The 27607-nt window shown below is 38.3% G+C and overlaps 2 protein-coding genes across 5 annotated transcripts in view; one reads left to right on the plus strand and one right to left on the minus strand.

The window, feature by feature from the left end:
• The window catches only part of LOC107226613 (mannosyl-oligosaccharide alpha-1,2-mannosidase IA), a 277631-nt gene that overhangs the window by 240331 nt on the left and 9693 nt on the right, over positions 1-27607 (minus strand). The window lies entirely within an intron of this gene.
• LOC107226608 (esterase E4-like) lies at positions 16259-20911 on the plus strand. 3 transcript variants are annotated; one of them, XM_046746422.1, is made up of 8 exons: positions 16259-16267; positions 17710-17964; positions 18291-18435; positions 18547-18892; positions 19093-19455; positions 19878-20038; positions 20111-20436; positions 20521-20911. In XM_046746422.1, exons 2-8 carry the CDS (start codon positions 17750-17752, stop codon positions 20693-20695), a joined length of 1731 nt encoding a protein of 576 aa, XP_046602378.1. In that variant the 5' UTR covers positions 16259-16267; positions 17710-17749; the 3' UTR covers positions 20696-20911. The 3 variants fall into 3 exon arrangements, with proteins under 3 accessions (XP_046602378.1, XP_046602377.1, XP_015522966.2); XM_046746421.1 differs by lacking the exon at positions 16259-16267 and adding an exon at positions 17172-17304; XM_015667480.2 differs by lacking the exon at positions 16259-16267 and adding an exon at positions 17180-17484.

Here is a 27607-nt window from a genome sequence, read left to right on the forward strand (position 1 = left end):
TTCTGAAATAAAAAAAAAAAGCCGTCGCAAGATTTGGTGGAATAATTTGCAAATAAGTTTATAATATATCGAAGCGTCGGCTATCTCGCGGTTTCAAAAACTAGAATAAAACTTATTCGTCCACGGTGCAAAAAGTGCCTACGTAAAACACAAGTCGTAAAACGTTTCACGGTTTCCTCCTTTCGATGCCACGCTTCGGCGTATATAGATATATTCATAATCATCGGCAGGTCCGAATTTCATATTTTTTAAATAAACTCGACGCCTGAAATTTCATCTCTTCGATAAAAAGGCAGAATTTTTGCAATCTTCTAAGACGATGCTTAGAAGTTAGAGGCAGCGACTTTGTACGCACACACGAATTCGCCTCAACCCTTTCATAGCCGGCAACCCTCGGGCGAAATTTTACCGATAATCAAGTTCAGGGTCGGTGGAAAAACGAAGGTATACAAATAAAATGAAATAAAAAAATGAAACAGGGGCTTTGAGAGTTCGAATGGCACGTTTCATGTTATTTAACCTATTTGTCGATATCATTACTTTATCACGCAATTCCACGATGGGAATTTTTCTCTTTGAACTTGGAAAAACAGGAAGATCATTAAAAACGGTCAAGATTTACCGCTCGTCTCAAAATCAAAAAATTTATCCCATCTCTTAGTTGTTTCGGTAATTTTTATAAGCCGCGCGAAAGAACAACGCAGTATTTTTACAACTGATCTATAAGAGAATGAAAAAAGAATTGAGCCTGAACGCAAAATCAACGTTGTGGTATTTTTACGATTCTACAAGAGGCTGATTTTGTAATTATTCAGAACCCCGTAGAAGCTTGAATGAAAAAAAAATCTTGAAGAATCTGATGCGCCGGTGAAATTAGTTTTGAGGTCTCGATATGCGATACGGCATTTTCCGTGTGTGATCCTTACACAGCTGCCATTGGGGAAACGGCGTAGCGGTGTGTGAAACGACTGAAAAATCAAATCACTCGCCGTATAACTCTTGGTTATTCCGAATTCAGTATTCAGGACTTGACTCTGGGGGTCGGAGAAAATCGACTGGATCTCCGAGTGGTGGATGTGTGGGTGGATGTGCGAGGAGGGGACGATGCAGGAGCGCGTGGTACGAGTTATAAAAGTGGAAAAACTACCGACGTTTTATTGCTGCCTTATAAAAGGAGAAATTGTTCGTCGATTGTCCCGGCGTAGCTTACGGCCTCTTCACCTACGTCATTTCGACAGTTTCACGGCTATTTCGTAGGTGTGATCAGTGGGCGGATTACAGGAAAGGCTGTGAAAACGCCCCTGCAAATTACCGATTTATAAATTGGAGAAACCGGTCTCTTCGCCAATGTACGATTTTTTTCTGAAATTCCGAATTTTCAAAGTTCCGAAATTTGAAGTAAAGAAATCAAACTTTGATAAAACATCAAAGTTTCGAATGGTCCGGAACCCCACGCTTGAAGTTCCAAAAGCGTAAAATTTCAAAAGCCGAAACGGCATAATTGTGACAAGTCAAAGTTCGAAGACTGAAGTAATTTAAGGGGGTATTCTAGTGTAGAAATTTGAAAAAATCGATTTTTTTTTTTTTATATTTTCAAAGCTTAACCTTTCAAGAATGTGTCCTTAAAAGGACAAGTCAAAATTTCAATTATTTTCAGAGATATAGCTATTTTAGTGACACGTCTTCAATACTGGCTCGGCTGGAACGAATTTTACTCGAAACTTTAAACGCGTTTTTCTCAAAACTACATTTTTCAAAACGGTTGACATGATTTCTCAAGTTCTATTGAACCGATTTACTTGAAATTTGGTGAGAATCTTCTCAATACATGTCTCTATCGCACGAACTATTATTATAACGAAATAATAATTTTTACTATTTTTAAAAAATTCAGAAACGTCCAAAAAAGTCAAAAAAAACGTATTATTTTTTCGGACAGCCGTAATTTGGCAAAAAAAAATTTTTTTTCGACTTTTTTTTAGTTAGTACGATAGCTGCATTTATGTAGATTAATAATCTTTTTTTTTTTTTTTCTGATTTTGAAAATGCTTGCAATCGTGACAACATTGGCGCGCCATTTTTTTTGTACCCCCCACTTCAACGACTCATAGCACTTTCAATTTTGTATTTTTTGACTTGTTTTTTTTTTTTTTTGTAATCGTGAAATAATAATAAACACCTGATAAAAAAATGGATGGTAAAAATATTTTTTGTTTTTTGTTTATAGCACTTCAAAAAACACCTCAAATTCATGCCTCTACACTAGAATACCCCCTTAAAAAAATCTGTATCATGGAGAGTCCGAATGATTCATGATATTCAGTTCGGTGAAATTTCACCAGTTTGATCTTTCTTTGTTATGGTTAATGTGTGTAAAAAATTGTTATCTTTCCGGGCATGAGATTTATTATTCAGCAGAACCTCAAGAAGTGCCAAATGATCACGATATTTCGACTTTTTACGTCCTGTACACATGCCAAAGACTAAAAAACATTTGTCCTTCATTTTATGGACAAAAAAAAGTAGAAATTTTCAAAGACTATGTCATGAAATTTTTTGAATATGATGAAAATGGGAAACATAATTTTTTTTAAATTCTTTAAATTGTTAAAATGCAAATAAAATAAAAATTAACCTGTTTTTCGGCAGTTTCTGAGGATCTTATGCGTTAAAATTAATTTCATTTTCAGGAAAATCAACATTTCCTCAAACAAAACGCACCTTGGGTCAATTTTTTTGATGACAGGAAGTGCTAAAATTCGGAAGGAATAGTTACAAGTTAAAACCATGATAAAACTGATTAGCGTGCGTTTAATAAACGGTAATTAGCTCTAAAGCATTTTCATAAACCTAAGTACACACTGTACTACCACAGCATATCCAAAACCTATTCAGATAAAAACTTGACCTAATAATACGAGTGACTATAAACAGTAACTGTGAATGGTTTGCAGTTACTGCCAGTCGGATAAATTTCATATCAATTCTTTTTCCTCATTCTGTAAAAAAACAAATACAGCGAAACTTTCTTCCAGCACGGATAATTGTATAATAGAAACGTTTTCCTCTTCACGATAACTTCCGCATAACGAGCTTAAAGTTCCCCGAGTCAATTGAAAGTATATCCTGCGGAATCTGTCCTTCCGTTGAGAAGATAAAAAAAAAAAAAAATGTTAAAAAAATAAAAGAGACTGAAAAACCTTTGGATTTTCAATGAAATTTCAACTCCACGGCCAAGTATAACGGGGTAAATGTAAAACTTGAAGCAACTATCACGATCACGGACGGTTACAGAGAACCGAGCTCAAATATAATCCACCTCGTGGCAAATTCTCTGGTGAAAGATAAGTACCTTATACGGTGGACGGTTAGACACGTGGCTAATTACCTGCGCATCGTACACCGTGTAGCATAACGAGATGAGGGCTTTATATACGAGATGCATTACTGGTCGAGATTGAAAATGGCACGGGGAAATAGCAGCTCACTTACCGAGAAACAGGCTCACCTCTGCTGCCTATACCGGGGGAAAGCGATATCTTAATAACGAGATTGGATATCGATTTACAATTTGGGGAAACTGCTTATCTACGAAGTCAACTAAGTATGTAGAGGTGGTCGGGTGGCTGCAGCATTCGCCTACAGCTCGCCGACGATCTTAGAGAGGAATTCGATTAATCCAAAGGCAGGTTGGCTCTTAAAGGTCCTCCGTGAACGCCCCAGGTTCACTTGTAGTTTCGATATTCGAACTGCGATCGCAGATCGCGAAAATGATCGTCTCTGCGCACGATCAAAACCCCCGGATCCGATCTCCCTGTTTCACGATTCCTTGAATTCATCTCGGATCGTATATCTAATTTGGTATCGTTTTGATATGAAATAACAATCAAATAACAAACGATCATCGTTATACTCTGGATAAGTAAGAGGGGGTAGAGAAATAAGAGTCGGTAATATCAGAGACGGAAAAATATGATAATGAATTTCTGCAACACCGAACATTGAAGAAACGATTTCCAAACTTTCGTAACAGCTGTCAGAATCATTTTGTTAGTACGTCTTGTCGGGTCGATTAATTCATTGACAGGCTTGAGAAGTAATTGAAACGTGTAGATACGTTACGAACGATTTTACTTGACCTCGAATTACTCTGTGTGACTTTGATTCGTCTACCTCCACATTTTGATAAGAATGTCCCGTTAATTTTTTCCAATTACACGTTTAGAATGTCATCATTTTAATGAAGAGGATCGAACACGAGACCCATTGACGAGTAAGTTGTATTCTATGTTCAACAAAATTGATACATCGAGGTTTCCCAAGTTACTACGGCAAGTACGATAACCAAAAAATGATTGCTTGCTGAAACTTTGTCAAGTTCCGGGTGAAAATTCTTCTTAATTTCACAAAATCGGTCTCCGTGATACAGACTGGAGGTTAGGCAAAAAAATTATACGTCAAACTACGATTTGCGCATTTTTTAATTCAAGTTGAACGGATACGGGTAAATCTGAATCGTGACTGTGACTTTCGTTCCATCATCACGAAAGCTTCTCACGCATAGCCATTACCCTTGCAGGTGTTATTATTATTATTGTTATTATTACCATTATTATTATCACTAATTTTTATTAGCGTTGGTGTTATTATTCTCTTTTTAACTCGCTACCGTAAGATTTTCTCCGTTTCTTTGACCTGGCGACTGTATTTCTTTGGAATGGTCATTAGGCCGCGATGCGGAGGATGTGAACGCGAGCGTAGACAATTACCAGGTATTCTTATAACACGTTGTCGTAAGTGAGGTGACGAATAAGAAAACCGATTCACGGTTATTAGCTGTAAACGATTCGCAGAAATCGACGATTCTCTTTTCGTGACGAGAGAATGAGAGAGGCGGGAACTCGTCAAAGAAAGAACTCGTGGAATTTTGCATTAAAGAAACAGAATTTGCAGAGATTACTACATGCCGCAAACAGAGGCAAGAATCTGTAAGAAAAATTGAAATCATTCGGGATTTACAAAAAGATTTCAATTTTATTGACACGAACTTTCAGCTCCGTCGTTTGACTGTTGCGACCGGATCTTGCATCTCGAAGAACACCCAAGAAGAGACCGAGAGTGATTTACAGAATCCGACGATCGCACTTTGTTGATGATATCGATAAATACGTATTTCAAGAGTAGAACGATTTCAACTTTTTGTGTACCGAGTCCTTTCAAAAAGTGAGGTCAACTCGGTAGGAATTCTCATCCGTCTTCATTGAGTCGATTCTAAAAGCTGCGGGTCGAAACAAATTTTCATTCCTCGAAGGTACGACGAAAAGAAGAAGTTGTAAAAGCAAAGCGAGTATAAAAAGTGGTGAAAGAAGACAGTAATTCCCTTCCTCTCTTGCCCGCTCTTTTACACAGGCCAGCATCTGTATCGAGTGTGTGTACCAACGAAATGGAGACGAAAAGGAAAACGATCTCTGTCCAAACGACCCGCGTCGAGTCTCCAAAGTCGACGAAGATGCTAAATGGAGCCGCGAGATTCTCAATGACTAATGGTCCAACAAAAGAGCAGACGCTAATGTTACCAGCAACTACAAATCTCAACGACATTCTTGCGGCCTCGAATGCTGCTTCTGCGGACAATCGCTCCGTCTGCTTCTCTTTTCGGTGTATTTCACTTCGGAAGAAAAATTCCCAGTCAACGAGAAGAAACGACCCTCGAAGAAGAAGAAGATTTTCTCTCGCTCTGCGCAAAGATTGTAAGATCTGCGCGACGATCATTTTCTTTTTTTTTTTTTGTCGATAATAAGAAACAGTACGCAAAAAATTTCAAATTGTTACACTATTAAATACACAACATATTTAATCAACTTCTGGACCGACGAGTTGTACGAAGCAGAATCGGTACATTAAGGATAAAATTCATGCGAAAATTAAACCAACGCCTACAAATGTCTACAAAAATGAATTTGCAAACCGGTCAAGCAGTTTTCGTGCAAACATAACCAAACAGCGATCTTTAACATGGTCAATATTGAAAATTTTCTCAGCCTAGGCTAAAACTGTGCAAAGATACCCCCAACATCATCGTTGTTTGATTTTTCTTCTCACGAACCTCAAAGAAAGTGTGCAGAGGACCAACTAGGATATTTTCGTCTGACACCGACTGTCAAACGAAGAGCCTGACAAACGAGGAAAGAGATTGAGCAGGCAAAAGAGAGAAAGAGAGAGAGAGAGAGAGAGAGAGAGAGAGAGACAGGGATGAAATGCGTGGGAGAGGGGGAGGGGGAATGTATTGACCGGAGTGACCGAGGGCCGGGTCGAAACCTTTCGCGAATAGACTGCAAAGCAAAGGTTTAGTTCGCAGGGTACTGTGCATATATATATATATATATATATATATATATATATATAGGGAAGAAAAGGCCGAGAGTCTGGGCATTCCGAGCATTCGGGGGCCGGTTGTTATTGGATTACCCGGAGGCACGTTCTTCTCTATACCATAATCCGGAGCCAGTAACTACCTTAGCTAACGTATAGGACGCGGCGAAAGGCGCGAAGAGATAGAGTAGATGGGCACGTCCTTAGGGCGGGCGGTCAAGGGACTGACTGACTGCTCCGAGTGGCCACCGATATCCGCTTAGACTTCCTCTTCGTCTCCACTTCTTTCATACATGGGCCGGCTTTCGCTCTGATCCTATTACAGCTTTTGCCCGGCAGTGATTTCCGATACACACTTCCATAGATCCATTTTCAAACACGCCGCAGTCGTTGATTGAAGAAGACCATTGTCGACTTCCTCATTTTACAGGTTCTGCATTAGGGAGGCGTCAGACACACTGAATACGATGTTCGAGCGAAAGAATTTGGAAATGAAGAATTGGGCTGTGCGAATAAGGCTAATTGATAGAGTTGACTTAGGTCGGAACCTCGGAATAATATGACGGATTTTGACGGAAAAAGCTCAGTTATTAACAACTTTATCTATTCTCGTCAAATGAATCGACTGTATCGTACATTCAATTTCAACAAACCGTAGCTCCGTAGCTAATTTTTATGGTACTTACATGACCTGCCAATTGTTTGAACTAAAATTCTTATTTTGCTCTTCAATGGAACCAAAAACCATATTTCCAGTAACATTGTTGCTCTTGAAACGACTTCAAAAAGTTTCAAAAAACTTGATATGCAGACTTATATAGAGCGTTAGTTGTCTTGAAAAAACTTTCAACAGGCATCGTACATATGATCCGAATTTTTCAACATACATCATGGTTTTAAAAAGCTGCACGTGACGTCAAAAAGCTCGGCTTCAAATAGTTTCAAGCATCTCTGCTTTGCTCTATTTCAAAACTAGTCGAAAAGCTCACTGATTATGAGATTGCCTGATTACAGTTCGAAGCGTGATTCTTAAAAAATCTGACAGGTTTCAAAAATTAAAAACTAATTTGTGTATGTTTAAAAACCGTCAAAATATTTTGGGATGAATTTAAATTGAACGCAAATCCATCAGTTCTGTAATCTTAAAAGCTTGTTGCTCATTTTCAGTACAGCATCCGAAAAGTTTAGGGGTGAAAAATGAAATGAATATTTTACAATGAATAATACGAATACCCTTGTACCGAAAATTACCTCTTAATCATAAATGCAGGCAAAAACAATTTGCTATCCTGCACATGTAATTTCCGCTTGCAAGGGATTTTCTTTCGCATATGTAGAATACATGAATGTTGCAGAATGAGCTGCTTTCAAAAGCAGCGCATAAAATTCAGCGTGTTTTTTACACCTCGACGATAAATAAAAGAAGAAAATTATCCAACTCAGTGTATCACGGTTTATTAACATAATACTTCTATATTTTCTTTTAAACTTCACGTCATTACCCCGAGTATTTTCATCCCACGATTTGCATCCGTTCTCAGACAGCGAGTCTAAAAATATACTTTGCAAAGTACCCTCAAGGCTTGTTTAGCATAGAAACGTAATGAAAAAACGTTTTTCATATGAATACAAACGTGACAGATTTTTATTTCAGAGTCTGATAAATATAAAGCAAGGAAATAATTCTCTCTTCACGCCCTCGTCCACCTTCGTTAAAGCCTTCCAGTTTTCGTTTTGAAATTTGATTCGTGATATATATATATATATACATACGCCTATGTATATATTAAACGCAAATCACCACACATCTAATATGGTACAAAATGAATACAAAAATTTATCTTACCTATCGTTAATCGATATACTGAGAAACATTATCGAGAAGGATTCCGCGATATTCGTGCTCATCTTCGTCCAGTAATTCTTACAAAAAGTGAAGCATGCATTAGTCGTATCACTCCGACCGACGAATGACGAGCGTTTTTTGGTGAGATTGGATCGCGTTGTGAATTTTCAGTAGAAGGGTTGTCATACAGGTAATAGCCAAGTTCTATGGCTAACGACGACGGGTCTCTTATTGAGTGATAAACTTTAATTGGACCGGCTGACTTCCCGCAGGACTCCGGTTACACCCTCGTATCCCAGGAATCGTTTGTTGACTGGATAGAGTGAAGCAGTGGGTATAATGACAAGAATATCTGAGGTTATTGAGATTATACCGTCTCACGTGTCATTAACTCTTTATTACATCCTTAATTGATTTTCCGACTCCCTGTAAGACGGTATAAAATATTACCGAGGACCACCTAATCACGATTCCTCGAAAACGAGGCGGATTATAAATACCTTTGAAAAGTTTACGGAAAGGTGTAATTCAGAGACGTCTTTCATCCCTCGTGCAATTTTTTTTTTTTTCTTTTTTCAGTTTTCAACCTTGGTTCTAGGTATAATGACGCGAATTTCATTTGGCGAGAATATGATGTTGCGTTACATGAGTCGGGGTTGAAATTCCGGATTTGCAATCTTCCGAAAGCGCCAATTCCCAATTTTTCTATCGCGAAACTTGAAGCAAAGAAATTAAACTTTGACAAAACATCAAAATTTCAAACGGTTCGAAACCTGACGTTTAAAGTTCCGAAAGAGCATAACTCCGATAAGTCAAAGTTCCAAAAGTGCGAAAATGAGAAAACTTAAAACATCGGAAACATGGAAATTCCGAATGATTCATGATATTCGGTTCTGTGAATTTCTGGCTTGGTAAAATTTCGCCAATTTGATCTCTCTTTGTTTTAGATTTTCGATATTTTTACGTTCGGAATCCTTGTCATTCTAATTTTTTACACCCAATCGTTGAGCGAACAACGCTGTGTGAGTATATTCTAATTTTCGGAATTCGACTCTATCGAGACTTTATTTTTCGAAATTTTTCTCCATCGGGACTTTACTTTTCGGAACTTTGCTCAATCGTAACTTAAATTTTCGGCATTTTACATTTAACAAAAGTCTAAATTCTTTACTTCAAGTTTCACCACGAAATAATTCGGAATTAGGCGCTTTCGTAAGTTTTTAAATTCGCAACTTCAACCCTCCCCCGATTCAAAATCATTCTTCACGTCGGGACGAAGTCTGCAATTCCGAATGATAACTGCCGTTTCACAGAATAGTAAGAGAATAATAACATTTCAGATCCCAGCGCTTTCCCGTTTTATTGAAACATGAAAATACCTGAAATTTGTGCGAAGCACCGGGGAAAACGGAACGATGAGAGATACGAAAACGCTCAACGATGCAACAACGGTGCAGCTGGGGTACCTACAATATAATTTCCCTCACATTTTATCCGGATCGTGAGCAGCATACAAATCGAAGCGGCGCGTTCCTGATATATTTTGAATGAAGGTGAAAAGAAGGAAGGAAGCAGTTGTAACGAAGCGCACTTTTCTTCTTTCCGCTATGGAAAACGCTGCTGCAGCTTTAAGTGAAGCACTTAAACGCAGCTCTCTTGAACGGGTATATTTACCCCGTGGAATTGCATCATGTCCTCGAAATTGCATGCAATATAAATTCACGCACATACGGTAGTTGATGTAAAAAAAAAGGTAGCTTCTTAAGAGGTGGAAAGCATTCCGTCTCATTTCCCAAAAATCTCAACTATCGTCCCCGTGAAATTGTCTTTTTTATTAAAATAAAATAAAAGCACCAGGATATTTATTGGTGCATAAAATATACTGATTGAATACATAGATTTTTCATCAAAGAAGGTATTTTTCGTGGGTATTGACCGCGTTTAATGTACTTTGCGAAAGGTTTTTGAACCGGAGGTGCCTTTTGGGGGGATAACTCGAGTCGAATGCGTTTATGACGAGCGTATATCGCCTACAGTTTTGTCGAATTTTTTTTTTTTTTTTTTACAGAGAAAAGTAATTAAAAAAAAAAAAGAAAATTCACATGAAACAACTCGACTTGAATTACTCAAAGTTTGAATTTTTTATTTTCGCATTCAACTTATTTATCTATCCGACTGTTATATTCCAATCGAACGAGTTTCTAAACATACCCTCTCTGACATGAAATTTTATAAACTTTGTTAACTTTGCACGTAGAACCGTACGCCGTCAATTCTGCCGAAGTATAACGATGCTGAAGTTGGTCAAGCTAACGTGACGAAGTATTTGAATAAAAAGTTGCTAAGTCGCAATTTTAAAATGACTTTGAAGAAGCCGAGTTTTCCAAACATCGGTAAATAAAGTTCTTGGTTATAAAAATGACCACAGTTAAAGGATCAGAAAATTCCAATCTTGCGAAATAACGATTCATCCGAAGCATGCATCGCTGAAAAAACGTTACTGCAACTCAGACTTTGTCAAAGACACGTCGAAGATAATCCCCGAAGAAGTTCGACAAACGAGGTTGAAGCTAGTAACATTATCGTAACGAAACATTGGGGGAAAAAAATCACCATTTTCTTAACTTTGGACTCATTTACAACGGTTTACCAAATTTCGGACAATTTCAAAATCCCAAAAATAACGCATTTTTCCCAGCAAGGAATCGTCGTGACAACGTGACTAACTTCAACACGAGAATGAGAACGCTCGAATCTCTCATAGCTGGGAGCGTGGCGTCTCCTGTAATCCGGCTACTCGGAGGCTGGCTACCGAGGAGGATCCCCCAGGTCGGGGTTAACCGTAGACGAGGGTCTTCGTTGACCGGACGTCCGCACCAAGCTCGCCATCGACATGGTCACCCCGGAGGAATCCGGGGTCCGTCCAGGTCAGCTAAGGAGAGGCGAATCGGGCCAGAGGGGAAACCCAGCAGCCAAAAGTCTCCGTGGTGAGCGGTGGTGGGTTCGCGCCCGCGAGTTGGACCTCGTCGACGGTCCGATCGGAGAGAATCGACCGGTGGCTTTTTTTTTAAACTTTATTCATTTATTTTTTCACTTTGCAGGTCGTTTTTGATCACAGTTTACGAAGAAAATGCGGCTAGTGTCTTTGCGCCGAAGAAAAAACCCCAATTTTTGAACGTGTGCAGTGATATCAGGGTGGGCCTTATTTGGGACCATTCTAAAATTGGTTTTAAATAAATAAGTAAATAGAAAGCTTATCCAAAGCACAGGTCTGTATTTCAACTCTAAACCTTCTCGCAAGCTCTGTGGAGTACGCTGAGAAAAATTTCATTTGTTACAGTGACTAGAAAAATTTAATAAAACAGGTATAAAAAAAAACTCCTTGAATACTGTTCGAATTACGAAAAACGAGGTACGCGTGACTATTTTGCGCTATTGTCGATCCTTTTTTGGTTATGGCAACGCAAAATCAGTTTGTTCGGTTTACTCTACTTTATTAGTTAAACAAGGCTTTAAAATCAATTTACTGTTGCACAAGCACTAAATTTTCGCAACAGTTACAAGAAAATATAGTAAAAGTGATCTTAATGAGAAAGAATAGTAACGGATACTAGACTCTCTGGTAACAGCTACAAGACTAATTTTCATTTTGTACCCAGAACCATATTTCTCGGTTGTAGTAAAAACTGAAAATAGTTGAGGACTGAATGGTAACCGAAACTAACAATTTCTCTCAGTGTACATATTAGGGTGCACCTTGATAGAATTGTTTTTGAATGTTCATGCTCCCAAGAGGTTTAACGGTTTCAAATTGATGGCAAAAAAATTCATCGAAAATTTGTGCTCTCTGTGTATCAAATCCGAGAGTTTGCTTCGTGATCGAAGTATCTTATGGAAGTGACATGGGGAAAATTTTGTTTTCTCAGTGAAATTTTATAAGTCGTTTGAAGAATGTACTGAATTATAAGAAAAAAAAAAAAGAACTCTGTAATAAATTGTATTTTCATGTCTTTGCAAACTCCCAACGGTGTCATGAAATAGCGAAATAACGCAAGTTTAAATAATAGAATGCATCGCTACATTAACGTTACGAACTTCAACCTTGCATATTTTTCTCCAGTTTTCACCCCACTTTCTGATGTTTCAATTTCTTCTTTCACACGCATGAGCGTGTTTGAATTACAGAATTGTTGAAGCGGTGGTTTTCTCCCAGCTTCTTTTTATTTTCTTATTTTATTTTTCCTCCTCCACCGACATATTTTCCACTCGATACTCGGCTGAAACGTTTTCACGAAGCCTCTGTGAGACGGTGAAAGCGTGGCTGGTTTGTATAAACGACGACAGGTAACGACGTTCGCGAGAGTGACAATGACGGAGGATATTTTAGATCGACGGACGAAAGAAAATTCCACAATTTTCTCACTTCGATCGTACATGTACACGAGTTATATAAGCGCGCGTAACATTTTGCACGTGGAATTGAGGATGAACCTGTACGAGGACAAAGACGTGTAGATACCGAAAAATATCGACAATGATGGGATCGGACGGTCACACGGAGATATTCGCATGGTTGAAACTAAGCTTGGATACAACTTTGTGCTTCACGTAAAACGTCGGCCTGTATAAACCATCGGAAACAATGAATCCATATTATTTTCAGCCGGATAGACAGAAAGAAAAGACTACAGTGTTCAAAACTTATTTTTGTAAATAGTTAACGTTTTTTTTTCGTTTTAATATTCATTCATTTCACATCTTGTTTAGTTCAATTTCTTTGTCATCTTTGTTACTGCATAATGAAAAGATTTTTGTTAGCAATTTTAGTTTTATATACCGTCAACGAATTTTCGACAAGTTTCACTCAAATGTGTTCCTAACATATTATACATACTAATTGAATCGGATGCGTGGTCCGAATGATTATCAATTCTCGACTAAAATCCATCATATAGCATTATTTTATCGGTAATTAGATTCTAATATTCATTAAATCTATTGCAGTTTAAAGAGAAAGAAAAAAGAAAATCACACCTGAATATTTTCACGGTATGAATATTTGTTTACATTAAGTATCAACGAGTATTTGAGCGTGATCAAACAAATGAAAGAAAAAAGAAATAATCAGTCAAAGAGTTGTTAGTTTACCAAACACAATTTTCAGGGTGACCACAAATTTTTGGCGAAAAAATTACATCGCATTTTCAGGAATTTTTCCCAGTTCTAGTGATTTACTAAAACCTAAATCGATCGGCTTATTAACTTTATATTGGGTTCAAATTCGATTCGAATTGAAAAAGAATGTAATGTTGAAAAAAGTCAATTTAAGCCAACTTATTTTCTCGACGAAAAAAAGTAAACTTGTTGCCTAAAAAAATTATTTCTAATTCCAATGATAGAAAACTGATACTCTCGGTTTTTCCTATGACCAAATTAAAAATCCCACGACTATTATAGGTTTTCCATGACCTCTTTTAAATACTGATTTTACACATAGCACAAGTATTTATATCGCGTAAAAAGTAGCTTTTCTGTGAGAATACATTTCTCATGGAGTGTTTCATAATAAACATACATGAAAACGGCGTTCGTGCAGTGTGCAAATGCGGAGAAACTCATACCGACGAAGCAGAAATATTGAATAGGTTCAACTATATGGCGTAGATTTTCTCTTTCCGCGTGATACTCGTAAAATGAGTGGGAAAAGAAAGGGCGACAAAAAGAAAAAAAAAAAAATGGAATGGAAATACAGCTTTGAAGAAAACCTTTTGAAGGTATTCTCATAACGGTCCATGCAAACTCGAGGCGCCTATAACATTACGCATCATTCCTTCCATGGCTTTACACTAAACACGCAATGAAAATAAAAAAAAAAAATCATCGTCCTAGGAATGAATTGATTTTTGTCGTTGGCGTTATTTTAATATTATTTATGACTAATTCGTCGTTTCGAACGTTAATTTTTACTGAAATGTTACGACTTTAAAGGGCAAACTCGAATGTGATTAACAAATCATGACAAAATAAGTGCTTTGAATCATTTGGAATATTATTGACTGACTGGCGTGTAGTGATACTTAAAAATGAACAAAATGCGACCGTTGCCAGAATATTGAAACTACTTCTCGTATAACACATACGTATAACATCATCGAGGGAAAGAAAGTGAAACAGTAAATTATGCAGATCAAGAATGAAGTCCGTCTTTTAATAAATTCGTAAAGATATAATTTTTTTTTGATTAAGGAGATGTTTTGTTTGAAATCAAACTCGCCTGGATCGAATTTTATTGTACATTTCAAGTCTTTGTTTCGTCATTTCTTTCATTTCAACCATTTTTCGTTCAATTTCAGCACCCGATAAGCGCTTAATCGATGAAAATTGATAAATTACCAGTAGCTTTTATTCTTCCAGCAGCTGGACAAGCGTCTTAATATCGTCGTATATATATACATATGTGAACGTAAGTCAGAACGAATTCGACTACATAAATTTACAGATATTTCCGAATCGCCCTGCATTCTTTCAATCCCTTTTTTTTTCCCTGCAAATTTATCATTTTACGCACCGGAATATGTATGTACAAGCTACAGTATAGGTAGACGGAGCGCAAATTTTATCGCTGGCAGGAAATAAAGGGTGGGGTGGGGGGCGGTTTGAAAATAAAAAGTCGATATTGAAAGAACAAAACGGGTGAAAACGATGAAAAAGAAGAAATGTACGCTTTTCGCACGACTTGATTCCGGAAGTGACAGAATGTTAAATAGATTTGCCAGCGACGCGCTGAACGGACGAACGAAAAAGAGAGAAGAGGAAATAATACTACTGGCTATGGAGAAAAATCATTTAAATTTTGAATAATCGGTTTTGTTTTTCAATTGTTTTTATTACACGCCCTGCAGGAGCAGAGCGATGCTGGATGGCGGCGCCAGGACGTGACCGGAAATATGGCGAACCGCAGGAAGGAACTATGCAGGGTAAAAAAGTAAAAACGAAAAAATAAAGCGAACGGTATAAAATTACAATAGCGGCAGAACGGCATGCTGCACCTCACTCCACACACAATGCACGCAGCCTCTGAACACTAAAAACTAAAAACTAAAAACTTGGGTCATAATTGGCGGAAGTGGTCGCACCGTTGCGGGCTCTGATAATTTCACAGACTTGACTCGTCTTCTCATTTCATACACCAACTTTATACGAGTTGGAAGAAGTAAAATCGGAAGGGCGCCCCTGCCAGTGTAAAAAAATCGTATAAAAATTACAACACATTCACTGTAGAATGTCTTGTGAAATTGACGAACTAAATTATAGGACTCGGGGTTCGCTCGCTTTTTCAAATCTGAAATTCCCCGAGTTTTACGGATCCCAGTAAGCTTTCAAGGAATATGCCGCTGATTATTGACAATTTTTTTATACATTAGTATCAATACCTTCAATATTATCTGGTAACTGACTTACTGTCTGGCTATTAATTTACAAACAACAGCCTGCAATTTTCCGTAAGAAAAAAACAAAACAAGTTTTGGTATTAAATAATATACATAGAATGTATGACGTGGTTTGACGAAACAAAATTTCAAGTGAAATTCTTGTTTTCGAAATTCCCTGACATTTCGCGGTTTTCCAGGTGTCCCTGTTTTCCCTAAATCGATAATTAATTGAACTTTAATTCGCGTGCACTGATGTGAAATTTAATATAGATTTCAACAGTGTATCTGACGCATCATTTTTATTGTCATTATCGTTCAGTTCCCTTTCATACATTTCCCGATACAACCATTTTTTTGCCTGGTTTCCCAATGTCCAAATTTTCCACTATTTTCAATGTTTCACGTTTCAATGAAGAACAACATGTTTTGACGAACAAGACGCATCGTTTCCAGTTCTAACGATACATTGGTCGTTGGTTTTCCCCAGAGAACCGGTTTACGCTATTTTATTTTACCAACTGGTTATTCCAGAATTCAATGATCACATTATAAATGTGACTACAGATGTTTTCAAATATTCATTACCCTGATGATCGTGGCGGATAAACGAACTTCTGTATAATAGGAGTCTTGTATTCATATACATGCCATAGCATTCTCTTTGTTTCTACATTCTACCGGGTGTCCCATTTTAATCTTACACCTGACTCATCTCGGAAAATACGACTCCGATCGATTATTGAGTATAATAAAACTTTTAGGGTTCGAAGGGGGACGTTTCGAACATAAATTTATTTTGGTTTAAAATAAAAAATGACGGCGTTAATATGGCCAAAATGTTTTTTCTAAATTGAAAATACAGAGCACATTTATTTAATTTTATAATATAAGTTAAATACAGGTTATGTATGAATCAAAATTCCTCAAGTGTACCAGTCTCAAAAAAAAAGTTATCCGATCGGGCTGGAAATTGAGCTAATTGTTGTCTTATCGCGTGGTATTATTCACACCGAAAATTAATTCATTTCGACAAATATATATATATATATATATATATAATTAAATTATAAACCCTTCAGTACTATCTCGCATATAGCATTAATTGGATGCAAAGAACCCGAGTTACTTGGCAGACAAATTCTGAGTATTCAAACTTGACGAGATATCGCCCTGATGGACTGCTACTTACCCAAACTCATTCCGCGCTCTCTCATAGTCGGTATATTAATTCATTACCATCTTTCAACAACGACGTACAAACAAACAAATGCAGAGTATTTTGACCCGGCAATTAGAAAATCTACCTTTTGAGGCTCCATCAGTTGCCCAATTCTTGCTCAGAGGAATAAATATTATTAGAATGCAAATATCTATATCTTCAAGCCAGGATGTAATGCAAATTTACGTTAAACAATAATTTACATACCATATTTTATATGCGCGAATCTGATATTGACACGTGTATTTTGAAAAATGCTAAATAGACATCCCGGTGAGTCGGAACCATCTTTGCAGTATCTGTCCGATTTTCAGACTACACGGAATAAAGCCCCGAAGCATCGGTGGCTTACCGTAATAGATTAACCAAAGCTTCCAAATTTTATCGCAAATATAATAATTCGTCTGAAAAATCTGACAGAAGTTAAAATAAATGTGAGTATCCAATTTTCTTGTTTGTAATCCATGGTTGAATCCTTCCACGTGGTACTTTCGGAAACGAATCGGTTCAAAGCTTATAAATCATAGATAAAGCTCAAGCTAATAGAGTTGAGTAAAACCGAATAATATCAAACAGTTACTTGAATTTCAAACACAATAAATCAAAAATAAAACGTGAGTACTTTGGCAAATACCATTTTTGGCGATAGCCATTTGGAAGAAGAAGAAGAAAATGCGTGTGTTTCGATTTCTTTGCACACAACGTTACTCCTTTTGAAATCAATACCGACAATTATTGCGCTCGAAGCCTAACATTGATGAAATATCTGAATTTGATGCGTCAATCCGACGGCATCTGGTTCATGACGTGAATTGACAAGCTATTTTTCTCTGCATTAGATTCGAGTATACCGGCGTTGAAGTAGAACGCGAGAAGACGATGTTGTCGTGCTGCCTGAAAGAAGACCTTGTCCTGCCGCTATTCGTGGCAATTTTCTTTTCTTTAAACTGTGCTTCAGCGGTGAAAAATAATCAACCTGAAGTGACAATTTGTCAAGGAATCCTGCGAGGAAAAATACTGACGACGTACAGTAATCGAAGTGTGTCAGCTTTCTTGGGAATTCCTTACGCGCAACCACCGATTGGAAATCTCCGGTTGGTAGAATATGTGAAGTTTAATAATAAATACAGGGCGTTGAAAAAAAGTGGATACACCTGGATAGCACTAAAACGAAGTAACTTAGAGATAAACTGATAATAGATTCCCAAGCTTAACATTGTGTTTAATTTATGTTGCGTGTTGTCCAAATTAATTGCCTTCAACGTGACTAAATTAAAGTAGCAAATCTACTAAACTATCTCCATAGCCATTTTTAGTATATCCACCGGCGGCGTCCTATTTGGCATTAGTGAATTCTTTCTCAACTCCACCATTTTCGCAATAGCACTTGTAACATTGATTGGTCCATTTTACATCGTAGATTCGCAAATCCAGTGGCAGCTGATGGTTGGAAAGGAACTCGAAACGCTACTGTAGATTCGAATGAATGCCCTCAGATCTCATTGTTGAGCAAGAAAATAAACGGGGACGAGGATTGCTTGTATCTGAATGTATACACGCCACAGGTAATTATGGATTTGCAATAATGTTGCTCACTGCTTCGGACGATGAAAATATTATTTAAATCAACTCTATAAATGAGGTGAGTCAGTTTAATGGGGTGATTGTGCTTTCAGCTTCCCAAAAATTCAATCTCGCGACTACTTCCAGTGATGGTGTTCTTTCACGGTGGAGAATTCATCATTGGAAGCGATACTTCATCGGTTTATGGCCCAGAATTCCTCCTCGACAAAGATGTGATTCTCGTAACCTTGAACTATCGTCTAGGACCATTAGGATATTTGAGCACCGGCGACAAGGTAGCTTCCGGAAATTGGGGCTTGAAGGACCAGATCCTAGCCCTGAAATGGGTTCAAAGTAATGTCAAGTACTTTGGAGGCGATCCTGATCAGGTCACGCTGTTCGGGCAAAGTGCAGGCGCGGGTTCGGTTCATCTTCTGACAATGATGGATATCACGATTGGTAAATAACAAGTTGAATCGAAACTCAAATACAAAAGGTGCTTCCGGTGAGGTTTCGTTTCCTTGCGACGAGTCTTGAGTCAAATTATAACGAGTCAAGGTCCATATCCTTCGCGATAAAGTCTGACTCATACATTTTCAAACGTAATACATTTACGCTCCTCATAAGGATATCGAACCACCCATTTTCTACTTCTGCAGGGCTCTTTCACAGATACATAACGGAAAGTGGATCCGCACTTGCGGCATGGGCTTATAGACCAAGCGGCCCATATGCTAGCCAAGCATTTGACCTTGGTAAATATGTTGGCTGTTTCAATACATCAACGGATCCTCTGATTGAATGCTTGCGGACAGTCGATGTTTCGAATATTTTAGGTTCTTACCCGAAATTCTATGATTGGCAATCATTTCCGTTAATCGTGTGGGGCCCAACTGATGAACCAAATATCGATGGTGCCATTCTCACTGACAGTCCCCAAAATTTGATTCGCAATGGTCGGGTTCGAGATTTGCCTTGGGTTTCAGGTGTTTGTCGAGATGACGGATTAGCTATGTCTATACGTAAGTACAACTAGCTACCAAGTAATCGTTTTGAATTCTTAACTGTTTTCGAAAATTTGAATACCTCAATTCGTAACGCATAAATTATTGGTACTTGATTGACTTTATCCAAGTGAGTTGATTTAATTCAAAAAAATCTTTATGTGAGTATTCATGAATTACTCATTACGTACTTTTTAAACCATGTGTCGATTTTCAAGTCTCATGCAACTTCCATCCGAGAACTCGACGTGATTTCTCGTAACACGTACAGAAAAGCTTGGGTTTTTTTTTTTTTTTATGTTTTTCATTTGGCAATAACTCGAAAAATTGCAGCAACTATCGTGGCATGCTTTTGCAACTTTTATATCCAATTAAGAGTGATCGTAGGGTCTGTTTCGTTTTTCAACCTACTATCAAACTTCTTTTTACATTGTTTTCAGCTTTTTATGAAAATGAGACACTGGTTGATTACTTTCTGGAAAACTTCGACAGCATCTTACCTATTTTTTTAAACTGGAAGTATTTACCGGGTTCGGGAACCGCTTGGGTTGAAGACATCAAGTCGTACTACTTCAAAAATTTTGAAGCCGACAAAAACGTGGTGGGTAGTATGGATATTTCAATTGCAACAAAGTTTTGAATGGCAACAAATTATAATTCTGTTATGTGGCAGATACTGGCAAAACTAACAGTCCTTGTGAGTGACGTTTATTTCAACTACCCGGCTTACGACGCACTCCGACAGCAGTTTGCAACGGCTGTGAATCCACAATATTTTTACACATTCGATTACCGTGGTGCATTAAGCTTTTCGTACGCGTATGGCGGTACTAAGTCTTATTGCGGCGTGCCACATGGTGAGGAACTACTATACCTATTCCCAAATCCCCAAAATTTCCAAAAGGAAAGATTTTGGGGTCACAACGAAACTCGAAGCAAGAAAGATTATGAAATGGTGAACGTTATGGTGGAATTGTGGACGTCTTTCGCTACCCATGGGTGAGCTGGTTTGGGTATTAAACATGAGAGTGGACTTTTTACTAGCATTCATTTTAAAACTTCAAGTCAATAACATGTTTCCAGAACACCCACGAGTCCGGCTTTTGGTAACAACACGAAATGGGAACCATTTTCAATCACGAAGGCCAAGAATCTTCACATCGGAAATAAATCCAATCTCGGACTCACCGTTGAATATCCCTATTTCAAAGAACGTCTACAGTTTTGGGATGAGCTGAAAGCTAAGGTGCCGTTATAATCAGTGCGTTGCATTTCTTCGGTCGCGCACTTGATCATAAAAATTCTGGAATGCACATCCAGTAATTTACTTCACATTGGCAATTTTTTTGCATTTTATTGTAATCCTTATGGGATGTTGATCACTTCAGTGCAATTCAGGCTAAGGGTACATATTATTATCATCTTTGTTGAATGTAAAACGTGAAGATTGAAGTAACGAATGAATAATAAATTGTTGTGCAACGTTGTTTGGTCCTCATGCAAAAGAACAAGTTCATTTATCCCTCGGTTCCCATCACCTCGACACTTTTGCCATGCGTCATAATAAATTGTCAACAACATATAGGTATAAAAAAAGATGTCCTGAATGACTTATCAACGCCTAACCCAAACATGAAGCTAAAGCTAGGCCCACCTCAGCAGCTAAGCGTGTTAAACTAAAAATGGCACAAATAGGTACAAACCGTGTACAAACGAGTGCAGTCGACAAAAAAATTTTATTTCAATGTCGGAGGCGAGATTCACGTAAGTAATTAACAGCACGGCATATCCTGCATTGCAGCATGATAAGTTTTGTAAGAAAATAGTGATATATAATCTATATTTTTACCTATCGCAGTTTTGGAAGACGTCAATCAACAACGACCTAATGCATTTTCACGTAAATGTCATCATTTTATAACGTCGTGTAATAAGAATTTTGTGTAGTACAACAAACTGGCCAAATATGAAGAAAATTGGAAGAGTGGCCGAGTTGGCAGAGAACGCCTCATACATGCCTATGTAATGATTTTGCTGAGCGTAGGCGGTATAGTAGGAAGTGGTTACAGCTACTGTTTATGGACGTGGCTGATTTCCTCGCCTCGTGAATACGAAACGTATACATATACGTGTGAATAAGTGCGTGTTCACGCCAGTTGGAACCATTAGTAACGCAACAAATAACGATCAGCATTGCGGAATAAAAAAACATTTATTCACTGTACGGAGAAGCGCTTCGAATTCACAAGAACTGAATTCCTTAACACACGCCGAATTTCCAAATCATAACCATGTACAAAGTTCTGTCAAATATTCTATTAAGGCTGCGGCTCACATCACGATGTGTAACTCTGAAGCACTCGTCGGAACGCGATCGATTCCTTTAAATGCTTCGGTAGTTAAATTTATAAAACATCCACCATCGACCTTCGTTGAACCAACTTCTCACCTGCCTGAAATTTCAATCGATCAAGACTGATCGGAAGGAGTTCCAATAACCAAGGTATACATCAATGCTTCAGCAATAATTCCACCACTTTGCACTCTCAGGTAGCTAACCAGATTTCATTACGAGGATGAAGAAGAAAAATCGCTATTTTACATCTTTAGGAATGTCCGAGATTTAACCAACGACTATAAACAAAATATACTTTAATTTTTAAAAGTAAACTCCGTGAAAGTCATTTTTAAATTGCTCAACAATATCGATTTTTTAACCTGAGGTTTCGTTACCTCAACATTACTAACTTCAGCCTGATATTTCATTCTCTCCTCGGGAGTTTGTTACTAAAACTTGTTAGTAATAGCTTCATCAAGTTGTTCACAAAGGTTCATCGATCGCATCTTCAAGTACACGATTTCACAGAATTGTCTTCAACTGCATCTCCATAACTGGTCGCATAACCCGAGATCAGAATTGGATAATCAAAGACCACAGCAAGTGATCAAAGTGAAAGCTCATCTAAAGCGTCTTTTCACCTTCGACATTCGAAGTTGAAAAGTGTAACTACTAGAGCCGAACCTCGACTCTCTCATCCTCATCCTTGGTAACGGCAAAAGGGAAGTTTTCTCTTGTAAATAAAACATCTAAGTATGCAATACGAACCAACCTTACAGTCCACCATCTCGTGACTCATATCGAGTCCTCATATCCTCTGTCCTGCACCCACACCGAGATACAGTGCAAGTGTTGTGCACGGGATGTTGTGTACCCAAGGTAGAAGCGATGATCGGAGTGGTGTAGGAAGAAGGGTGCCGTGGGAAAGTTACACCCGGCGGTTGATCCCCGTTGAGTAAGAAGGGCTCGCCGCCCTTCGGTGGGGTGGAAATTGTGCGTCAGTGTCACACCGCGGCACGCATAAATCATGAGAGAAAGGGAGAGAGAGAGGGAGAGAGAGAGAAGGATCGAGATGGAGATTTGATACGTGGCAAGACGCCAAAGTGACGCGCTGCCGATACTGTAACACCTACGGGACACTGTCTGAACATTTCACCGCAAAAAGCGCGACCCTTGCGCCGAGAACTGAGTTTGGCAATCGCCGTCAAGGATCAAAAGACGGGGAAACGTGCTAGTCAAACGTTTCCTGATTACGTTGAAAACCGATCGAAGTTTCGGAATTTCATACCTCGAGCAGTTGAACGTTGTTCAAAGTCAAGGTAGAAATTTTCACAATGAGCAGAACCCAGATTTACTTTCATTTCCTATTCTACCTGCTGTCAAATTTCACGGTCAATCTCCATTACGATTTCGGCTATGCGAGTGATGCATGGAATTCTACATATAATCATCGATCTAAATTTTTGTCGGTTTGGAACTTTGCGCCGCATTACTCGTAGTTTTTTGGCAGGAATATTTCAATGAGTATTGAAGAGATAGTTATAAATATATAAATAGTCTAAAAACAAATTCATGTAGATTGTAAATCAGGCTTTTAAAGGGTACTAACGGTGGAATAACGGAAATAATCTTTTTCTTGAAACACCCTGATACAACAACCTTCCCTTGCTGTTTTCAATCAGCAAGCCAAACTTTGTGAAAACGCGAAAATGCAAAAGTACCGAAAGAGACGATAATTTCCGAATCAATAGATTTTCTCCATCGTTAAGTATAATTCACGCAAATTCACATATTCCAGCCGCAAATTTTCAGGAGACAACAGACGAAACTGTGAATCCTTCTACTCGGTGATAATACTGTAATAATAGTATTAATAATTACGTTAAAGTCCCGCAGGGATTTTCGCACAACAGAATCGTGCGATTTGTGCTTGCCAAACTCATTGCGATTCGTTTGCCAACTATTGTGCAAATTCCGCGTCATCGCCGCGGGACAATCGGAGGTTCGTTTCGCTCCACTCGTACTGAAAACCAAAACTACAACTACGCGCATTGTCAGGCGCATTTACCGATTAACAACTTGTTTGCTAGGCGGCTGAAAATCACCACTGTGAATACATGAAATGTATAAAGGAGCATGAACGCAACTTCATTGCAATGTTATACAAATATGTATACATACTGGGAAAGAGGCATTTAACGCGTTTGAGAATTCAGTTGATACCTTGCGCGAAATTTCGCGTCAAATTGATGGTTTAAACGGGGGATTCTTTCAAGTGGTAGAATTCCAAAGATCTCAAGACCTTTTTCAATGGGAATAATGTGTCCCCCTTCTGTAATGTCGTATCTTAATTATAATTTGACTTTGTTATTATTCATTCGTTCGAAAATAGTTTGGAATCAATTGCAGGAAACATCGTACATGGCATAAGAAATGATTTTCAAACGATGGCATTGGAGAAAATGAATTTGAAATAATTTGAACTTGATCAACGTGAAAGAAGAATGGGTAACAAATTTGACCCGATTGCAAATCATGAAATTTCGTTTTCGCGCTAGTTTGGAATAATCGAAAATCAATGGAAAAGAAATTGCATTCTGAAAATTACTTGGATCCACGTTCAGTGAGCAACTGGCATATCTGCAACATACACTATATCCATCGGAGTATAGGGTACTGAAATTTTTTAATACAAGATGTTGAAATTTACACACCAACGTTGTTTTTACAACTAGAAAAATTCATCTTGGTACCACCGAAGCGCTCTTAGTTATAAAAATAAAAGCCAAGCCATTATCCACGAATAGCACCTTTCAAACCATCAATTTCGCGTCCCGGAAACTTTTTTAATACCATTACAGCTTGAAAAGTTTTCGAAAGCATGGGTTATATAATCTGTATCAGAGTCTGAAGCAACTTCAAATAATGGTTCCACTCCGTGTGAGGATTATGCACACACACACACACACACACACACACACACAAGTCTATATTATAACCTGCACAGAGTTGGGCGGTGAATTCATTGTCTGTAAAGACTATTATAATACTATGGGCGGGGAGTAGATATATCCAGTCCAACCATCCATAGAATTGTGCCGGTTTTACTGATAAGAGTAAATCAGTGACATATTATCGTCCCTGAATGAGGAGGAGAGCGGCGGCTGCTGCTCTCCTCTCATCTCGTGGGCGGCGCGCGTTATACCCACACATTTAAACGCTATCTGCAAAGACGTCCGTCTGTCTGCCTGCCTGCCTACCGATGCGATATCATAACCCGGGATTCACCCCCTCTCCGGCTTCCCTGTTGATTAGAACTTTGTCTGATTGTGAAACCAGCTCCGCGTGAATGACCTGAATTTCAAAATGTTCCGCAGACGGGAGGGAAAGTTATATACGTTACATTTGTTAATGTATCGCGACGTAATCTATCCACGTTGGATAATTCTCAATCATTTTTTCGAAGAGTGCCCTTTGTTTTAAATTGAAATTACAATGCATCGTTTTCGGAAATGCCATCGGTCGATACAATTTTTAATCAAATCGAACTGATGTGAGAATTTTCTGCTTTACAATTTTTCTCTCGACTATATTTCATGCTACCGTGATAAATATTTAATGCGTGTATAACACTTCCGATGGAACAAGTCTTCTTCAGGTTTCTAGGATAGCGAAAACCAAAGTGAATAAGTACCGGAGATGAGGGTGAAAAAGCGAAGCAGCGAGTGAAATTCGTCGACGACGATTTAATGCGGGCACCATAAACAGGGTTAAAAGTTATCCAAATAAAACGAGAATTGAAACCCAGAAGCACACGCTGCGGCGAGTGAGTGTCAATCACACGGACACGACACTTGGGACGTTCGAAACGACGCTAATGACTCGGTTGATGATTGCTCAATGGTATGAAAAATTCAATTCAAGACTGCAACGCAGTGTGTTTACGCAGAATTCACCTACCGGATTTAAATACATATATCGGTCAAGTTATTTCAGGCCTTAAAGATTCAAAAATCTATTGTCTTATTTATTTGTTTCTTTATTTTTTAAACAATAATATAGCATAGATTTCGCAGTTAGAACTATGCAATTCTCATGCAACGAAATGGCGATTTTTGTCGCCAAAAAAATATGATCGATTTACCGGAAAACTTATCCGCGACTTCTTTCCCATATTCTATTCTAGTTCCGAATACTTTTGTCTACAGGTTTACTTCTTCTGAAAAACTGAGCCAAAGTGTCGGTAACTGTGTCGTTATAGGATCTGAATTCAGGACTCGAATCTCCTTGTACATCTATTAAGGGATCGTCTCAGTGTGAAATTTTCAAAAAATTGTTTTTTTTTTTTTTTTGCATTATCGTATAGTATACACTGTTCTAAACATTCTCTCAAATTTTTAAATCGAAATTCAAATTATTACGGTCGCTACAGCGTTTCTTGTAGAAAGGGAACGGTTTTTCTACCTGCGCGTGTACTAAGGTGCTTAGGTTCTATAACCTTGCAGAATAAACTGTCCAAGCATTTCAGTTCGTTTTTGACATCCACCACGAATAGACGTACGAGAGAAACCCCCAAGAAAAAAATCAAGACCTGGCATCGCCGATTGATCGTAAGTAAACGATTTATATAAACTTTTCCAACTTCAATCTTTAAACGCGTTTTTCTCAGAATGGTGTTTTTCAAAACGGTTTCCACTCTCAAAGGAAGAGTTTTAAAGATATCTAGTTCCAATTTCGGGAGAACATTTTAAACGTCATTCTTTATCGCGCTATGGAAGCTTTTTTTTTTTTTTGAAAACTTCCTATTTTTTTTTACGAAAAACTGTCGAAAAAAAGGGCCACATTCGACACTTTTTGTTCAAACCGCTGCCATTTTGTCAAATTTGAAAAAAAAAAAAAACCCCTCCATAGCGCGATAGCGACTTTCCTACAGATCAATAATCTTTTTGAAATTTTTTTTTCAGATCAAAATTGCGGCCGTCATCGTGGAAACCGTGCAGCACCTTTTTTTTTCACGTGAAATTACAACAATTCATACAACAATGATGCACTCAATGAATAAACTTTAATAAAATCATTTTGTATTTTTCCATAAACGTATTTATTTATAAAAAAAAACCGGACCGATTAGTTTATTTGAACATTGAAAAAAAAATTCGCGAAAATCAGTGATTTTTCGGAGGGTCACACTGAGACGATCCCTTAACGCGTACAAAGCCTGCAACGGTGTTTCAACGAAACTCGCGCAATCCCTTCTCCATTTCCTCGTTACTCAATCCGGGCACCAAGAATGATCCTACCTCCAGGCTGCTCGTCGGCATCGGGCTGCGTGACGATGGAGAGTGAAATCAGCGTTGAAATCGCACAGGTATAATAAAGATCGAAAGCCGGGCATGCACACACTTCAAAGGATCATCGACCCGGCGTCGACGATGAAGAAAGGCAGGGTTACGATACGTACGTAGGTTACATACGTGTGTTCTCCACCGAAACGAATTGGCCAAATGAGTAAAAGCGCACCTCGCCCCTTGTCGTCCTCGGATTCCGCTGATGCTGCGAGGGACCCTGAAGCGATTCGCCGCGTACACGCACGCAATGGCAACCGCCATAAGATCGCGGACTCGGCTGGCGAACGAGATGATCTTCATCTCCCCCCTGCGATGCATCGTCGTCGTCTCCCCCGGTTCTTCGGAAGGTAAGCTTATTATTTTACCGACGCGGTATTAATAACGCAGATTCGCGAAACTCGCGCTGTAGGAGAGAAAAGATAACGTTGCCGTTTTTTTAAATCACTCCTCGTCGTAATCCGCCATTCATTTTACATATATTTGT

The sequence above is a fragment of the Neodiprion lecontei genome, chromosome 1 (genome assembly GCF_021901455.1).
Source record: "Neodiprion lecontei isolate iyNeoLeco1 chromosome 1, iyNeoLeco1.1, whole genome shotgun sequence".
NCBI lineage: Eukaryota > Metazoa > Arthropoda > Insecta > Hymenoptera > Diprionidae > Neodiprion > Neodiprion lecontei.

Coding starts and splice junctions, on each gene's coding strand:
- LOC107226608 (XM_046746422.1), top strand. CDS start 17,750: ATGTTGTCGTGCTGCCTGAAAGAAGACCTTGTCCTGCCGCTATTCGTG. Junction 17,965..18,290: donor CCACCGATTGGAAATCTCCG/GTTGGTAGAATA, acceptor TTTACATCGTAG/ATTCGCAAATCCAGTGGCAG. Junction 20,039..20,110: donor TTGAAGCCGACAAAAACGTG/GTGGGTAGTATG, acceptor GTTATGTGGCAG/ATACTGGCAAAACTAACAGT.